The following is a 19,311-nucleotide window of genomic DNA, read 5'->3' on the forward strand; positions in this document are numbered from 1 at the left end:
ACACAGAACTTGTTCCATTTTTCTTCTTGTAAAAATGTGAAATGGGTCATTTTGACCTGATTACCATCCAGGGGTTAAGGAGGTTTTCACTTAAAAATTTGACCCAGAAAAACTGAATGTTGGTCAACAAGAGACAACACAAGATAGACAACTTAGTTTAAGTTAGCGATCAACATGGAATCACAAATCCGTGCCCCCCCCACACTCACCAAATCCTGCTTGGACCAGTTCCTCCATCTCTTTGTCTCTGTGTCTTTCTCTCTCGGTGTCTTGGTCTCTTGGTCTCTCGGTGTCTCAGTCTCTCGGTCTCTCGGTCTCTCGGTGTCTTGGTCTCTCGGTCTCTCGGTCTCTCGGTGTCTCAGTCTCTCGGTCTCTCGGTCTCTCGTGTCTTGGTCTCTGTGATGAGTCTCCAGGTGGTTCCTTCCCCAGGTGGATGTGATTTGAGGATGAAGCCTCTTCTATTTAAGTCGGCCCCTAGCCCAGGTATCTCTCTCCTGATTGGCTGTTGAAGAATGAGGTGAGTGTGCAGACAGGAACGACCTGCTCCTTCTGCTCTGCTTTTTACCCTCAGGCCCCTTTCACACCTGTTGTTTTTTTAAAGATTATGTTTTTAGGCATTTTAGGCCAAGGGAGAGAGAGGGAGAACAATATGGGTTAAAGGGTTAGGTTGTTGTGGTCTTCACTTCCCCGTTTGGTCGGACCCTGTAGTTTTAATTAATGTCGTCTTTGTTGTCATGTACTGTCTGTCAACGTCTTTGCTGCTGCAGCAAAAGGAATCTCCCCTCGAGGACAAATAAAGATCTTGAACCTGAACTTGAACTTAGAGGGTGTGTGATGAGGTGCGTTTGCTCACCACTTGTCCCAAACAGGTCATTAGTTACAGTAAGTAGACACACGGCTGTCGTTAGTTTGGTTCCATTTTATGAGGTTGCAGGTTTAAACCTGGTTTAAAGGTTTAAACCAGGTTTAAAGGTTTCCCTGTGTTGATACTTACAATCGTTTGTTCCTTGGTTCAGGTCCACCATGCAGGACAATTGTTTGGGGAGGGACTGGCCTAAGCATTTCCTTTTTTATAGGAAAAGGGGTTGTCAGGGATGACATCACCGGGCCAAACCAAGTAGAGGGGTTTTTTGTGTAATGGAATCTTTTCCTGAGAAGTCATTGTCTTTGTCTTTTGTGTGTTTACTGTCAGGGCCCAGGTCTGACAGTACTGCTCGAGCAATTGCAGGTTAAGCTTTAGTCCCTGTTCTGTAGGGGGCAACAGAACCAGGTCATCTGCATAGAGCAGGAACCTGATCTCAGAGTCATGTAGCTTGAGACCAGGTGCTGCTGATTTCTCTAGGATGGTGGCCAGTTATTGACCCTCTGAGACCGAGAGACTCGCCCACGAGCCTAAACAACACCTCAGATCCATCGTTTAATCAACAACCATAAAACATAGAAACTCACCAAAGGTTGCGGCTAAAATCTAACAAGTTACCGGTTACGGAGGTCTCTTCCGGGTCTCTCTAGCCTCTACAGGTGATTTTCTATCCAGCGTGGAACTTCCAACCTTTTTCGGGGTTGTTGAGCATTAAATCTAAACCGTTACATCCAAGATTGATCCACTTTATGTCCATAATTCATCATGTTTTCGCTCAATTATGCCGCTAGATCCCGCTGCTCTGTGTCTGCTCTCTGTTTACGGAAGTACAGGGACCAATTCAATTCAATTCAATTTTATTTATAGTATCAATTCATAACAAGAGTTATCTCAAGACACTTTACAGATAGACCACACTCCAGAATTTACAAGGACCCAACAGTTCTAGTAGTTTCCTCCAGAGCAGCAACAGGGCCACAGTGGAGAGGAAAAACTTCCTTTTAGGCAGAAACCTGGGACAGACCCAGACCCAGGCCCAGACCCAGGCTCTTGGTAGGCGGTGTCTGACGGGCCGGTTGGGGTTAGAATGAAGAGTGGAAATAACAAAAATAGAAAAAATTAGTAGTTTGTAGAAGTTCTTTGTAGTAGTTCATGGCATAGCAGGACGCTGTGCGGCATTACAAGGCACAGCAGGACGTAGCAGGACGTAGCAGGATGTAGCAGGACGTAGCAGGACGTAGCAGGACGTAGCAGGACGTAGCAGGACGTTGCAGGACGTAGCAGGACGCAGCAGGACGCAGCAGGACGTAGCAGGGCACAGCAGGACGTAGCAGGACGTAGCAGGATGTAGCAGGACGTAGCAGGACGTAGCAGGATGTAGCAGGACGTAGCAGGGCGTAGCAGGACGTAGCAGGACGTAGCAGGACGCAGCAGGACGTAGCAGGGCACTGCAGTGTAGCAGTTGAACATGGCATCACAGAACGTGTAGCGGGACCATGGCGACAGCTGCTACCCTGATTTCGGAGCCTCTCTGATCCGAGGGAACATGCTGGGGAAAAAAGAACATAAGGACTCCGGGGAATGACTCCCCAGAGCTAGGTTAGTAACTAGGTTAGTGACTAGGTTAGTAACTAGGTTAGGAACTAGGTTAGTAACTAGGTTAGTAACTAGGTTAGTAACTAGGTTAGTAACTAGGTTAGGAACTAGGTTAGTAACTAGGTTAGGAACTAGGTTAGGAACTAGGTTAGGAACTAGGTTAGTAACACGCATTTCTGGGACATGGATGCACATAAATGGAAAGATGGAAAGATAGAGGAGAGAGGAGCTCAGTGTATCAAAATAAGTCCCCAGCTGTCTAAAACTATTACAACAAAACCAAGAGAGACGAGGTAAAGAGAGCTCCAGCCCGGCCGGGCCAGAACTCTCCCCAACCGGATCGGGCTGTATGCCAAGTCTCCCTTTAGTTATATTATATTCTTGATTATATGATAGATAAATCTGAAAACTATGTGACTAACTACTACTCCCTAACAATATTCGATTCTATGCCCTAACTATAAGCTTTATCAAAAAGGAAAGTCTTAAGCCTACTCTTAAATGTGGAGAAGGTGTCTGCCTCCCGGACCCAAACTGGAACCTGGTTCCACAGGAGAGGAGCCTGATAGCTGAACGCTCTGGCTCCCGTTCTACTTTTAGAGACTCTAGGAACCACCAGTAACCCTGCATTCTGGGAGCGTAGTTCTCTCCTAGGGTTGTAAGGTACTATGAGCTCTTTAAGATAAGATGGAGCCTGACCATGAAGAGCTTTGTAGGTGAGAAGAAGGATTTTAAATTCTATTCTAAATTTTACAGGAAGCCAATGCAGAGAAGCTAAAACAGGAGAGATGTGATCTCTTTTCCTGGTTCCTGTCAGAACACGTGCTGCAGCATTCTGGATCAGCTGTAGAGTCTTTATGGATTTTTTCGAGCAGCCTGATAGTAAAGAATTGCAGTAATCCAACCTAGAAGTAACAAATGCATGGACTAGTTTTTCTGCATCATTTTTAGACAGGATATTCCTGATTTTTGCAATATTACGTAGGTAAAAAAGGCGATCCTTGAAATTTGCTTTAAGTGGGAATTAAAGGACATGTCCTGATCAAAGATGACTCCAAGATTCCTCACAGTGGTGCTGGAGGCCAGGGTGGTGCTGGAGGCCAGGGTGGGGCTGGAGGCCAGGGTGGTGCTGGAGGCCAGGGTGGTGCTGGAGGCCAGGGTGGGGCTGGAGGCAAGGGTGATGCTGGAGGCCAGGGTGATGCTGGAGGCCAGGGTGGTGCTGGAGGCCAGGGTGATGCTGGAGGCCAGGTTGGTGCTGGAGGCAAGGGTGATGCTGGAGGCCAGGGTGGTGCTGGAGGCAAGGGTGATGCTGGAGGCCAGGGTGGGGCTGGAGGCCAGGGTGATGCCGGAGGCCAGGGTGGTGCTGGAGGCCAGGGTGGGGCTGGAGGCCAGGGTGATGCCGGAGGCCAGGGTGGTGCTGGAGGCCAGGGTGGTGCTGGAGGCCAGGGGGGTGCTGGAGGCCAGGGTGGTGCTGGAGGCCAGGGTGATGCCATCCAGAGTAACTATCTCTTTGGATAGTGCGTCACGGAGGTGCTTGGGTCCGAGAGCAATAACTTCAGTTTTATCTGAGTTTAACATTAGAAAATTACAGGTCATCCAGGTTTTAATATCCTGAAGGCACGTTTGAAGTTTAGCTAACTGATTAGTTTCATCCGGCTTGATTGATAGATATAACCGAGTATCATCTGCATAACAATGAAAGTTTATGGAGTGTTTCTTAACAATACTGCCTAAAGGAAGCATATATAACCAGCATGCCCATATATGGCAGACTGCGTCAGCCAAAGAGTATGGAATGTGGACAACGTCACAAACATGGTATGGAGGGTGAATAGTGCCCTCCACCCAGTCAGAGTAGTCTAGTATGCAATCAGAGATACCATAGTGCACAAGATAGATATCTACAGAGGAAACTGGCCCCACTGGTTTGAGATTTTGCATATGTTTGGGCCTTTTTTTGAAGAAATGTAAATAGTATGGGCTTTATATGAGTTATAATGTTTATTAGGTTTATTTTAGCATTTAGGAGAACGGTTTTAGACACACAAATGCTTGTGTAGCATTGCTGTGGGTGTAATATCAATAAATGTGACATTATTATGTTGATTATTGGCATAAGTAAATGTCAGGAGGCCAAAAGCGTCTGGACTTTCTTTGAAATAATGCATGTATTTTGTCATCTGTATAAGTTATGATGATTATTTCTTCACAGTGTGACTCCCAAGACATATGAGAAGTGTTTTAGAAAGGAAAATGGCTTATTCATTACTTATCTGTCTGTGATATCAATACATATCTGGAAGATTCATGTTCCGTTTTATTTATTTATTTGTCTTTAAGGTCCTACAACCATTTCTAACATTCAAGTGACCTCACTGCAACCCAAATATTCTAATAACCCAGTTTGTCCTGAAAAAAATGATGTTGATATCTTGACTGTAGACAACAGGGTTGATGTTTTACAAGTTATTATAAAATAAATCCAGACGGAAATTAAACTGTAAATATGGCCTCAAGTCTCAGAGGGTTAATACAGATGTTGAATAGAGAGGGACTCAGCCAGCATAGAGACCAGTTGGTTAATACAGATGTTGAATAGAGGACTCAGACAGCATAGAGACCAGTTGGTTAATATAGATGATGAATAGAGGACTCAGACAGCATAGAGACCAGTTGGTTAATACAGATGTTGAATAGAGGACTCAGACAGCATAGAGACCAGTTGGTTAATACAGATGTTGAATAGAGGACTCAGACAGCATAGAGACCAGTTGGTTAATACAGATGTTGAATAGAGGACTCAGACAGCATAGAGACCAGTTGGTTAATACAGATGTTGAATAGAGGATTCAGACAGCAGCCCTGTTCTGTAGGGGACAACAGAACCAGATCGTCTGCATAGAGCAGGAAGTTCAAGTTGTCTGTCTCTCTGTGATGAGAGAGCCTCCGGCGGGTTTTCTTTCTGACAGGTTGATGTGAGTCTGACGCCTCTTTTCTTTGGGCCCTGGTATTTTTCTCCTAAGCGGCCTTTGAGGTTTGAGTTGCGTGTCGAGATGGACCGACCTGTTCCTCCTGCTCTGCTTTCTCCTCTCAGGGTACTTTCACTTTTCCTGAAGTCACGTTGGTACATTTCTCAAATCATTGCTAACTTTTGCAAACCAGTAAGTTGATTTCACTAGCATGTACCACGCCACAACCATGTGTTAGTTAAAGATTTAATAAACCTCTCAGAGTGGAGGTTCCGTCTCGTCTTTTACAGATCCCCAAAAGTGTCAGATTGTGTAGTACTGAGTTGTGCGTGGGCTTGACTGAGATTGTCGATTGTTTGTGACTGTAAGATCGGTATGCTTGGGATCATAAATAAACTGTACAATCAGGCATGTACAGTATACAAGCTAATTCTTATAAAGTTTTCAGTAGCATGCGACGTGTGTATGGACTGCAGAAGTCTTCTTCTGGACGATCACACCTTTCTTCTTGGAGACAACCTTGTCCCTTTTGGCCTTTGTCCCTCTCTCTGGGTTCATACCAATGAAGCGCCTGAAATCCAAATTGTATAAGACCAGAGTGGGGTTGCAGCAGCATACTGTTTTGTGTACATTAAATCACATTTTTTGTCTTTCTTCACAAATAGAATGGACATGAATGACATATGTGTACAGTACTGAGTAATGATTACAAGGACTGAAGGGTTTTTACCTCTGAATGAATTCCAGAGTGCAGGCTGCTTCATCTTGATACTGAAGGTTGAAGATGTAGTAGATTGCAAACACAGCGGCAAATTCTGTTGCAAATGTTGGTGAGATGCCCTCAGAGATCACACGGCCCTCAAAGCTGATCACCCAACCTCTAAATGGGACTTGCCCTGTTGCACTTGATACTTCAAGTCATAGCAACATGGGACTACATGTTACCTTGTGTAAACATTTGTAAAGTTAAGATGAATGACCGATATGATATATAATGTGTCTGTCGATGAATCTAAATGAAACGTATACCAGGCAGTATCAGGGGAGGACTTGCAGGAAGATTGAGAGTGGTCTCAACATCAGCTGCAGTAGCAGACACCTGTAGGGAACAATTACATCATGCTTACCATAATAAGATTTTTATGAAAACAATTACAAAAAATGTAATAATTGGTAAACACTAGGCGAGAGTAACCTAGAGAAGTTCCTTTTCATGCCAAACATGCCTTAGTGTTGATTAGGCTACGGCTGCTGGCTGCTTTTCAGTGACACCGGATCACCCAGAGGATGCAAAACGGTTAGACAAATAGCCTATAGCCTAGGCTACGCTAAAACAGTTGGGAGAAGTAGCGGTGTGGGGCGCACAGAGACAGAAAACCAAAATGCATTCGCAAGGAGTCTAAAAAGGCAATATCTTCACACCAATGTTTCATTTTCAAACTGAAAAATGCAAAGCCTTTAGGATTCAAGCTTCTCTCTTTAACCGAACCAATTAGCTTAATTTTCTTGTCAACTCTTTGTAAAACACACAAACACAAATTAGCCGATGTTCCAATAATCCTAAGGTTTGGTTGAAATAAACCAATCACCGGGCAAGATGTAGGCTTATTAGCCTAATGCTATTTTCTTGCTGCCTCGGTCTATCGATTAGCATCGCTTACCGTTTAGCACGTGTTGTTCCTCGGATGTAGGCGTTCGGCTAATGTTACCAAAATTAAACAACAAAACACCCAAAAGTAATAAACTGGCTATTCAAATCTAAACCTCAATGATGATAGGAATGAATAAGATTTGAATTACCGTTTGATTTGTAGCATGACCCGGTGAATGTTGATGGAGAACACACTGTTCGTTGCATCAAACTTCTGACCGGGCTCCAAATTCCCCGGTCAACGCTCAGTCTCCAAAAAATACTGTAGCGTCCTGTAATTTAAAACATCAGCATACTGTTTAGGGCCTCGGTCCTGTTGCTCCAAGTTAAGCAGCCCACAATGCATTGCTAACTACAGTACTAAACTGTTTAACATGAAAACTGTATTTTAGTGTTGAAAATTGGCTGTAAATTTACAGCAATTGCTTACAGTGTAATAGCAAGATGGAGGTCTACGCCAGCCTTAGATGGAGGTCTACGCCAGCCTTAGATGGAGGTCTACGCCAGCCTTAGATGGAGGTCTACGCCAGCCTTAAATGGACTACTGCAGCAAAAGGGACAAATACTCGTCGCATCGTTTCAAACTGACTGGTACGGAAGAAGAGATGTGGCTATGTGGCCGTGCTAACAGTGAGCGGCGGGTCCTCTACGGGGTCCTGGGATCTGAACAGTCAGCGGCTGGACCACTACGGGGTCCTGGATCTGAACAGTCAGCGGCTGGACCTCTACGGGGTCCTGGATCTGAACAGTCAGCGGCTGGACCTCTACGGGGTCCTGGATCTGAACAACCTGCCCGCAGCTTTAACCAAGCAGGAAAAGCCGTCAGCTCATATAACACCGGCAACTACAGCTTCGCACATTTTCCACCCTGAAACGGATCAAAACATCCAGTCGGAACCGGACCGGGCCAGCAGGTCTTTCAGCCTAGCCATTCTGTCTATTGAGAGTCAGAGACGATGCGAACTGAAGGCCCGTAAAGACGAGTTTTACAACGCTGGGATCGACGCCTTCACGAGGACGCGTCGGATGGATTTTATGTACAAATCTACCGACTGGTGAGTCAGAAAATATTTTGGGTTTAGTGGGATTGAACTAATGCTGCTAGCCATCTGCCTTCATATTCAGTTGAGCAGTGTGTGTTTTCATTGTTGCTGACTGGGACTGACAAACATAACTGGCCGCTGTGCAATAATTAGAACAAAGATGGAGAGAGAGAGAGAGAGAGAGAGAGAATATGTCACCCAGAGTATTTGTCTGAAATCTTAACTTTTCAGGAACACACTGTCATTGCGGTCTTCAAATCAGCTGGTTTTAGAAGTCCTAAGGTCCAGTATAAACGGTGGGGGGGGTCAGGCTTTTGCGGTTGCTCCCCCGAGACTCTGGAACAAGTTACCCCCCCAGGGCCGGCCTGTGGCTTAGGCAGTATAGGCAAATGCTAAGGGCGCAAACCTCCAGGGGGCGCCCGGCCTGTGCTGTACCTATAACGGCAGGGCTGCCAACTCTCACGCAGTGGCCGTGAGACACACGCATTTGACCGGTTTCACACGCTCACACGCCACCCCCCCGATTTCTCACGCTGAAGTGTCAGCCCGGTCGGTCAAATTTCTGAAGATAAGTTATCTATAGATCTGGCTGTTGAGCCGCTCGTGATCGACTAGTTGTGCTTTCAGAGACTGTGAGGGGTTCAAGAGCGCTCCCTGTCTGTGGAAGTTTCAAACTGTCGCAAAATGAGAACCTTTTTTTCCCGATCCATCCCAGGTGCATTTCCCCAGCTTCAGGTATGAGCTCTGAGCATCACAGACCGTCCGTCGCTTCGTGACCACTCTCTCTGTAAAGCTAGAGGTGAGCATTGCGGCTGGTGGACCCGCTCTGCTGTGGACAGTGACGCGTTGGATCCGTGCGTAGACCTCCGATAATGAGCAGCGTACAGCCTCCTCTAAACTTTGTCAGAGACCAGAGACCCGAATGAGCCTCTATGTCTGTCAGACGGTCTGAGTGAGATCCACCTTATCAGCGGAGCAATGACATGCACAGCAGACTATATTACAACTCTCCTAATCTCGGACAACAGAGATAGGAGTAGTTATATTTTGGGGCCCAGAGGATGAGGGCAAAACATTACTGAACATTGCACAAAGGTTAAAGGATTAGAATTTATGTAAAACAGTGGTTCTCATTCTTTAGAATTTCAATGGTCTAGTTGATCCCTCAACATTAAATTAACTTTGGGTCCCTGGTCCCTACTCCAGGCAGGGACCCCTGGACCTGTTCACCATAGACCCAAATCTTCTCAGCTGTTGCTGACATATGCTCCTGTCTCTTCATGTTGTTCATTATGTTTGGCACATCGTCCGGTTAGTTCTCATATCATAAGAATTAATAATGTATATAATGTAAATGCTGAATGCCCTAAAACCTGTTGATACTACAACAATGCAAGGTTCTTAACCCTACAGTTTTGCACATATCATGTAAGACTTGATGTCTTGATCTCTCCATTTTGCGAAAAAACTCTCCAGAAAGTGCCATTTAATGTTTGTTTTTTTTCAATTTTTTTTACAAATCCCAATTTAAACCCTAAAGGATGAAGACCCAAAGAAATTGCTTTGTACGCGGCAAAATATCGGTTGGCCCCCCCAAATCTCACTCCAAGGTTTTTGGAAAAGTTGGCAGCCCTGATAACGTCACCTTAATTAAAAAAAATACAAGCCCAACTTCTTTTACCTGCATCTAAATCTCATAATGTCAAAGCGTCCTAAACTGTCTGGTGCCCAGGGGAGGAAAAAAAGAGAAGAAGAGGAGGAAAAACGTGGCAAAGACAGAGGTAATGTTACAGTAAAGGTGATGATGATAATGATATTATGTTGCTGTTGCAGAACAATGATCGATAATAGCATTAGCCGTTAGCATGACATAGTTGGCTAATCAATAAATAGCGAGCGCTATCTGTTAGTTTTAACATCAGTTAACTGTACAGTGATGCAAGGGGGCGCCACCTAAAATCTTGCCTAGGGCACCAAATTGTTTAGGGCCGGGCCTGACCCCCCCGATATTCGCACTATTACAGATGTGGCTCTTTTTAGGTCCAAATTCAAGACATATCTGTTGAGTCAGGCTTTTAATCCGTAGCTGTGGTGGGACAGTTTCATTCTTTTGTTTCTTTGAGACCTTTTCTGATTTTACTGTTCGCTATGTTCTCTCTTTCTATTGGATGACGTCATTATACTGTTTCTATGTTCACTCTTTCTATTGGATGATGTAATTATACTCATTCTGTTAAGCACCGTAGCCTGCTGGTTGCTGTAAAGTGTTATATAATTACATTAGATTGATTTTGATTGATAGATTAATTGGAAATGTCTTGCTATCGACCGCGCGTGTGTGCCGCGCTTGTGCGTAACGTTTTGATTATTAGCCTAAACAATAAATTAGGTAATCTGGCTTTCATAACTCAGTGCCTACCCTCTTACTGACATCACCGCACGTCACTGCCAACGTGACTTCAGGAAAAGTGAAAGTACCCTGAGAGGAGAAAGCAGAGCAGGAGGAACAGGTCGATCCATCTCGACACGCAACTCAAACCTCAAAGGCCACTTGGGAGAAAAATACCAGGGCCCAAAGAAAAGAGGCGTCAGACTCACATCAACCTGTCAGAAAGAAAACCCGCCGGAGGCTCTCTCATCACAGAGAGACAGACAACTTGAACTTCCTGCTCTATGCAGACGATCTGGTTCTGTTGCCCCCTACAGAACAGGGCTGCTGTCTGAGTCCTCTATTCAACATCTGTATTAACCAACTGGTCTCTATGCTGTCTGGGTCCTCTATTCAACATCTGTATTAACCAACTGGTCTCTATGCTGTCTGAGTCCCACTCTATTAAAAAAATGTGTATATACACTACCGTTCAAAAGTTTGGGGTCACCCAAACAATTTAGTGTTTTCCTGAAGAGTCCCACTTCTTCACCACCATACGTTGTGACATGAATAGAAAATAGAGTCAAGACATTGACAAGGTTAGAAATAATTATTTGTGTTTGAAATTAGATTTTTTTTACATCAAACTTTGCTTTCATCAAAGAATCCTCCATTTGCAGCAGTTCCAGCGTTGCAGACCTTTGGCATTCTAGCTGTTAATCTGTTGAGGTAATCTGGAGAAATGCCCCCCCACGCTTCCAGAAGCAGCTCCACCAGTGGGATTGGTTGGATGGGCACTTCCTGGTACCATACGGTCCAGCTGCTCCCACAACAGCTCCATGGGGTTCAGGTCTGGGGACTGCCTGGCCCCTCCATCACCGATAGAAGACCAGCTGCCTGCTTCTGCTCTAAATAGTTCTTCACCATGTGGAGGTGTGTTCAGGGTCATGGTCCTGTTGTAGGATGAAACTGGCTCCAATCAAGCGCTGTCCACTGGGTATGGCATGGCGTTGCAAAATGGAGTGCTAGCCTTCCTTATTCAGAATCCCTTTTACCCTGAACACATCTCCACCTTACCAGCACCACAGCACCCCCAGACATCATGTTACCTCCACCATGCTGAACAGATGGCGTCAGCCATTCTTCCAGCATCTTCTACTTTGTTCTGCGTCTCACAAACGTTCTTCTTTGGGATCCAAACACCTCAAACTTGGATTCATCCGTCCACAACACTTGTTTCCAGTCTTCCTCTGTCCAGTGTCTGTGTTCTTTTGCCCATCTTCATCTTTTTCTTCTATTGGCCAGTCTCAGATATGGCTTTTTTCTTTGCCCCTCTGCCCTGAAGCCCAGAATCCCGCAGCCGCCTCTTCACTGTAGATGTTGACCCTGGTGTTTAGCGGGTACTATTTAATGAAGATGCCAGTTGGGGACCTGTGAGGCGTCTGGTTCTCAGACTAGAGACTCTAATGTCCTTATCTTCTGGCCTCCCACTTCTTCTTCTGCTCTGGTTAGAGCCTGTTTGTGCTGTCCTCTGAAGGGAGTAGTACACACCGTTGTAGGAAATCTTCAATTTCTTAGCAATGTCTCGCATGGAATAGCCTTCATTTCTAAGGACAAGAACAGACTGTCGAGTTCCAGATGAAAGTTCTCTTTTTTTGGCCATTTGGAGCGTTTAATTGACCCCACAAATGTGATGCTCCAGAAACTCACTCTGCTCAAAGGAAGGTCAGTTTTGGAGCTTCTGTAACGACCTAAACTGTTTCCAGATGTGTGAACATGATTGCACGAGGGTTTTCTAATCGTCAATTAGCCTTCTGAGCCAATGAGCAAACACATTGGACCATTAGACCACTGGAGTGGTAGTTGCTCTATCCACCTATGGAGATGTTCACCAACAACCAGACATCTGCAGCTAGAATATCATTTACCACATTAGCAATGTAGAGAGTGGATTTCCTCAACGTTAAGACTAGTTTAAAGTTATCTTCACTGGAAAGTACAGTGCTTTTCCTTCAAAAATAAGTACATTTCAATGTAACCCCAAACTTTTGAACGGTAGTGTATATATATATTCATATGTATGTATGTATGTAGGCTATATATATATATATATATATATATTCATATGTATAAAAAAACATAAAGTGAAGCCTTAATAATTTCATAGACACTCACATCATAGGAAGGTTTTCCAGGAGAACTTTGCACCACCATCTCCTTGTTTTGTTCCCCAAACCATAGTTTAGTTCTGCTCATAACACGAGGCCGAATATTTCACAATTCTGTTGAATTGTTTTAAGTGTTCAACCTCACTGCCGACAGTCTGAATCAACGATGACGTCTGCCATGTGAAACCAGACAGAAGTTATTTCCTCCCGAGACGAGCTGTCACTTTAGTGTAATAATTCATGTCGTAGACATGTTTAACAAAAGGAAATGAATCACATTAACAAGCCCTGAAGCATCATTGGCCGTAACAAGAGAAAACCACGGGGGAAAAAACCTGTTTACAGTAACAGCTGATAAAGAAACGCACCTGCAGCTCTGTAGCTTTATGAATCGATTATTTTAATCCTATATCTCATATAACGACATAATACAATACAGACAGATCGCCTTCACACACCTTGCTGTTCCTCTGGCGGTCCTACGCAATAAAACTCCCTAAAACAGAAGACCACAGGTGGAGTTTAGGGCTCATTCACTGGAGACAGATCTACACTGGAGACATATCTACACTGGAGACAGATCTACACTGGAGACAGATCTACACTGGAGACAGATCTACACTGGAGACATATCTACACTGGAGACAGATCTACACTGGAGACATTTTTGGATTCATAAATCTAAAAATAAACTTTGCCTGCTCTTCACCATTTCCTGCATATCTTGACACTTATATTTTTATTTTAATACAGCGCCAGCAACGATTGACTCACTTAACAACCTTCTAATTGAAGAACATTTAAATGTTACTTTTCAAATGTCAAGAAAATTTGACTAAATTCATTTATAATTATAGTTTTTTGGGATAACCTTTTGCTAAAATCTCACGTACCCCCTGCAGTCCTCCAGGTCCCCTATGGGTACGCCTACCACCATTTGAGAAACAGTGAGCTGGATGCCAGCCTTTAGACCTCCTGCTGCGTGCTGACGTATCGAGACATGAGGGTCCTGCCTGGGGGACGGGTTAGACCGGCGGGACAGGTTAGACCAGGGGAGACAGGTCTCCTCTGCAGAGACAGTCTCCTAGTGGCACACAACGGTTTGTTGAATGAAGCTGGAGACAACGACATCGGGACAAGAGCCGGTGAGTAGGGGACACCGTGGGGGGAAGAGAGCAGATAATAGACGAAGAAGAGCAGATAATAGATGAAGAAGAGCAGATAGTAGATGATGAAGAGCAGATAGTAGATGAAGAAGAGCAGATAATAGATGAAGAAGAGCAGCTAATAGATGAAGAAGAGCAGATAATAGATGAAGAAGAGCAGATAATAGATGAAGAAGAGCAGATAATAGATGAAGAAGAGCAGCTAATAGATGAAGAAGAGCAGATAATAGATGAAGAACATGAGTCGTTGGATCTGATAAAAAGTTGTTTTTTTACTTTCATTCTTCTCGGATGCTGAACCTTAAAATAAAAATGGAAATCCCTGAACTGAAAACCCAAACGCTCAAATTAATTAATTGGAATAAGTAATGTCAACTTCAGAAGTTCTTACTTAAAACTGTTGAGTACCAGTAACATTTACTATCTTTTGAGTTCAGTTAACTCTTATTTTTTGATTCAAATGAAGTTTTGTTAACTGGAAATACTATGTTTTTATACATGGGGGGGGGCATTAGTGCATGTATAGCACCTGATATTTGAGTTGGTTTAATTAAATCTTTAATTTAACGGTAAACCAAGAAACTGCAAGTTCATGTTACTCCAAATATTTAAGCTCTAACGACCTCAGACCTTTGGGTTGATAAACTTAATTTTACTGCTTATTTAATCAGTGTAAAGAAAACTACTTTCTTATTTACTGACGTTCTTATTTGTCGTTTTCTTCTATAATTCTTGTTTTTCACCATTTGGTTTAATTTCTTTTTGGAATTGTTTTTGAAGCTCAAACTCAAAACTCTCCGATGGAAAAGTGAAAAGCCCGAAGCCGTGTGCTCGTTACGGTTTCCATTTCATATTCTAGGACTGTTTGCACTTCTTCTGTTCTAGATGATAAATGTCCAGCTACGTCCTGCAGAGGAATAAAAACACCTCCCTAATGTCCCCAAAACGCTTGTTACCAACCCTAACCCCCTAAACCTAACCCTAACCCCCTAAACCTAACCCTAACCCCTAACCCCTAAAACCTAACCCCTAACCCTAACCCCCTAACCCCCTAAACTAACCCTAACCCCTAACCCCCTAAACCTAACCCTAACCCTAACCCCCTAACCCCCTAAACCTAACCCTAACCCTAACCCCCTAACCCCTAACCTAACCCTAACCCCCTAAACCTAACCCTAACCCCTAATCCCCTAAACCTAACCCCTAACCCTAACCCCCTAAACCTAACCCCTAACCCTAACCCCTAAACCTAACCCTAACCCCCTAAACCTAACCCTAACCCTAACCCCCTAAACCTAACCCCGAAACCCTAACCCCCTAACCCCTTAACCTAACCCTAACCCCCTAACCCTAACCCCCAACCCTAACCCCATAACCCCATAACCCCCTAACCCTGACCCTAACCCCCTAACCCCCTAACCCCCTGACCCTAACCCCCTAACCCTGACCCTAACCCCCTAGACTAACCCTAACCCCTAACCCTAACCCCCTAAGGTCCCTGGTGACGTCTCCGGTTTCTCCCTTAAAGAGTTTTTCCTCAACACTGTCACGCTAAATGCTTCCTCATAGTTACATTACTGGAATGTGTGTGTGTGTGTGTGTGTGTGTGTGTGTGTGTGTGTGTGGTGAGAGTTTTTTTTAACTTCAAAGGAAGTCCCCAACCCTCGGGGAAATCCCTCGTCATGTGAAATGTTCCAACTCATCTAAACACTTTGTGATCTATCCAACTCATCTTTCTCATTTTGATTCTGAGAAATAAGTCTGGTTGTAGAATTAACAAGGGACGGGGGTCATGGTCCTCCTCTCCCAGTCTTCAGTCTTTGGGTCCTGACACACCAACCAGACGGCCGACCGTCGGCAGAAAAGGCCGTCAGACCGATTTATTTGGGGTTTTACTTCATAATCTATTGACAAATATTGTCTTTATCTCAATTTCAAACAATTGACACAACATCTATGTTTAGGGAATGCAATCAGTCTCTACTAGAACACAATTACAAATGGAAGTGGGGTTCCTTTTTTATCATAAGGTTAAAATTCAGGTTAAAAATCCACTATGGAAACAACACAATTGGTCATGTCCAGAATACATTTCTGAATTGAGGCAGGAACACATGTTTATCACAGAAAATAAGGTAAGGCCGTTGACTTTCCGTTAGAAAACATGGAACTTGTTCCGTTTTTCTTCAAATTGGAAATGGGTCAGTTTGACCCTAATACCACACAAGGGTTAATCTTCATCTTACACACACACACACACACACACACACACACACACACACACACACACACACACACAGCTGCGGAATCTGTCTTCATCTCAACACACACACACACAACACACACACACACACACACACACACACACACACACACAGCTGTTGAATCTTCATCTCTTGACAGATTTTGAGAGGTTCTCGTCTCGCTCGTCCTGCTCCTCGTTTCCGGGTTAGCTCTCCACCAATCAGATTGCTCATTTGAGTCTGGATGCCGGCAGTGCCCGCCTACTGACCGAGCAAGTCAGGTCGGCCACCAGCCCCCCCCCCCCATGGAAGACGCCACGAAACACTCAGAAAAGATGTCAACAATGACACCGTGCACTTCATTGTGTTCGGATCAAGAGCCAAACCTGTTGGTGGCAATAAGAAACTCAACCCCCGTTAGCCAATCAGAATCACTTCCTCTCTTCCTTTGTCTCAGTTTACGTGCAAACCAATATTTCCAAAGATCTCCACTCTGCCAGAGTTCTTAGAAAGAGATCTCCGTGTGAACAGGGCCGGTAAAACTACAAATCTGCTTAATAAGGTCCCTGGGATATTTTCATGATAAAATGTTGATTTATTCCAAAATGTTGTGATTCCAAATGTCCCTTTCTATAATCTAATCTCCTTACCTACAGGTGACCCTCTGGAAACATGGACGTTATCAGCACTATAGAAGATGACAGCAACTTCACCACCCCACCTTTCCAACTACAACTCCAACAGTCAAAAATTGTGGATATTCCACTTTAGGCATCCTACCCTATGATCCAACCTCCTCCAGGCTCCAGTGATTACACCACCAGCACCTTCTCCAGTAATTTCACCAACAGCATCTTCTTCAGTGATTCACCAACGGCTCCTTAGATGACGCCAAAGCTAGAATCATCACAGATGTGGTGACGTACATCATCATCTGCATCGGCCTTCCTCTGCCCTCGTCGCCATCTACGCTCTCTACTCTGTGGTGGGAACATAGGAACGACACGTGTTTATTTACTGTGTGTCTGTGTGTGTGTGTGTGTGTCTGTGTGTGTGTGTGTGTGTGTGTGTCTGCATGTCTGTGTGTGTCTGTGTGTGTATATCCTCTTCTTGTCCAGGGGGGTCACTTCCATGTACAGTTTGTAGCCCCATCAGGAGTAGAAGAACCAAACAGTCAGGAAGTAAAGTAACGTCTGATTTGAACCCAAACAACATCATATGTAAGGGTAGCTTAGCATGATAGCATATGCTAGCCGGGGTTAGCATTGATGAGCATTCGGGTTGCCCAGTGTGTAGGGATGGTCATGTGATACGTGTTGTCAGACGTGATAACATGCACGGAGATTAGGTCTGCTGCTGGAGATAAGACTATTGGGTGCATGGAGATCTTTGAGAAGGATGTACACATGTACTCCAGGTTGTAGCCCCATCCCTGATCTTTCCCTAACTCTAAGTGGTTTCACCCTGCATGTTGAAAGACTACACGGTATGGGGGCTGACCAAGGGTCAGTATTTGAGGAGTTCTTGCGTATGAGAATGTGTTTCTGACAGAACAAAAGACTTTGATGAGAAATATGAAAGATAAAGCCGGCTGAGCAGAGAGTTGAGATTTCCTCTGATTTGTTTCAGGTACGCAGCGACCACGTCGTTCCCATCTACGTCATCAACCTTCTGGTTACTGACCTCATCCAGCTCTGCTGCATGATCTGTGATGTGGTCCATCCTCACCGCCCCATGATATACCTTGCCTACGTTAGTGTTTACAACTACAGTCTTATGACCAGTGTGGGCTTCATGGTGTGCATCGCCCTGGAAAGGTACCGGTCTCATATCATAGGAACTGTTGTGCATCCAAACCTGTTGATGAGAACACGTTGGTCCAGCATGTGGAGCTCCTTCTGTGTCTAGACAATTGAGATGCATGCATTTTAACAGCAGGAACAAACAGTTTTCGACAGGAGATCAGACTTTGATACAACGCTCAAAGTCGTTTGAGCGTCGTTTTGTCGGTTGAACTCAACTGATGCGACTGACAGTTTTTGTCTAATCTTGTAAGACATCATAGGAATTGTTGTGCATCCATTTTTGTAAAATATCCCCCAAACCTGTTGATGAGACCACGTTGGTCCAGCATGTGGAGCTCCTTCTGTGTCTGACTGTAGTGTTGATGTTGTATTCCAGGTACCTGCTGATCGTCTTCCCCCTGTGGTACCGCTGCAGACGAACCATCCGGTCCACCGTGGTGATCTGTGTCCTGGCCTGGGTCCTTCCTTCTCTCTACCTTTTCACTCTATTTTTTGTTGGTAACTTCAACGTCCCCCAAATGATTGCCATTGTCTTCCTGCTCCTTCCCCTCCCACTGCTCTTGTTCTTCTGCTGTGCGACTCTCAGAGCCCTGTCTGCCTCCGTCTCCGTCCTGCCTGACGAAAAACAACGAATTGTAGGAACTTTGGTCCTGGTTCTGCTAATTTACATGCTGCTGTTCCTGCCCAACATCATTTTGATAATGGTAGTGAGATACACAAAAGACCGATCACTAACTAAAACTCTCTTCTACGTGTCTTCGGTGTTTCTTAAGCTGAATCCTCTTGTAGACATGGTTCTGTATATCTTCATGAAGAAAGGGGCCCTAGACAAGATCTTGTCCTCTGTGCGTTGCTGCAGAGTAGAAGACAGAGGTCTCAGGAGTCTGGAAAACAACGGTGTGAACTAGAAAAACGGACCCAGGCTCCATCCACCCTGCTACCATTTGTCAGAGGCATTTGAAGACAAAAATCTCAAAGATCTCCATGCACCCAATAGTCTTATCTCCAGCAGCAGACCTAATCTCCGTGCATGTTATCACGTCTGACAACACGTATCACATGACCATCCACACACACCGGGCAACCCGAATGCTTATCAATGCTAACCCCGGCTAGCATATGCTATCATTCTAAGCTATCCTTACACATGATGTTGTTTTGGTTCAAATCAGACGTTCCTTTACTTCCTGACTGTTTGGTTCTTGCTTCTTGTCTTTTCTGCATGGACTGTTGTCTCTGCTGCTTCTTCTACTTCTGCTTTGAAGTTCTGTTCTCTTCTTTAGTTCTCTTCGTAGTTTTCAGATACATCTACCAACCCTGATAGGACTGGCTGAGGTTTCCCTTGCACCAGTTCTTAATCATCTGCCATGCCCTGCTACGCCTTACTAACTCTGTAGTGTCCTGCTATGTCCCACAGTGATCCGTGATTTATTTTCT

General features: G+C 44.6%; 1 protein-coding gene across 1 annotated transcript; it reads left to right on the forward strand.

Moving 5' to 3' along the window:
* Positions 1-17,448: 17,448 nt before the first annotated feature.
* On the forward strand, positions 17,449-18,782 carry LOC116679064 (mas-related G-protein coupled receptor member A4-like). Its single transcript, XM_032508794.1, has 3 exons — positions 17,449-17,469; positions 17,699-17,886; positions 18,251-18,782. The coding sequence occupies exons 1-3, from the start codon at positions 17,449-17,451 to the stop codon at positions 18,780-18,782; spliced, it is 741 nt and encodes a 246-aa protein (XP_032364685.1).
* The last annotated feature ends 529 nt before the right edge of the window (positions 18,783-19,311 follow it).

Source organism: Etheostoma spectabile, unplaced genomic scaffold (genome assembly GCF_008692095.1).
Source record: "Etheostoma spectabile isolate EspeVRDwgs_2016 unplaced genomic scaffold, UIUC_Espe_1.0 scaffold00009273, whole genome shotgun sequence".
In the NCBI taxonomy this organism is placed as follows: Eukaryota; Metazoa; Chordata; class Actinopteri; order Perciformes; family Percidae; genus Etheostoma; species Etheostoma spectabile.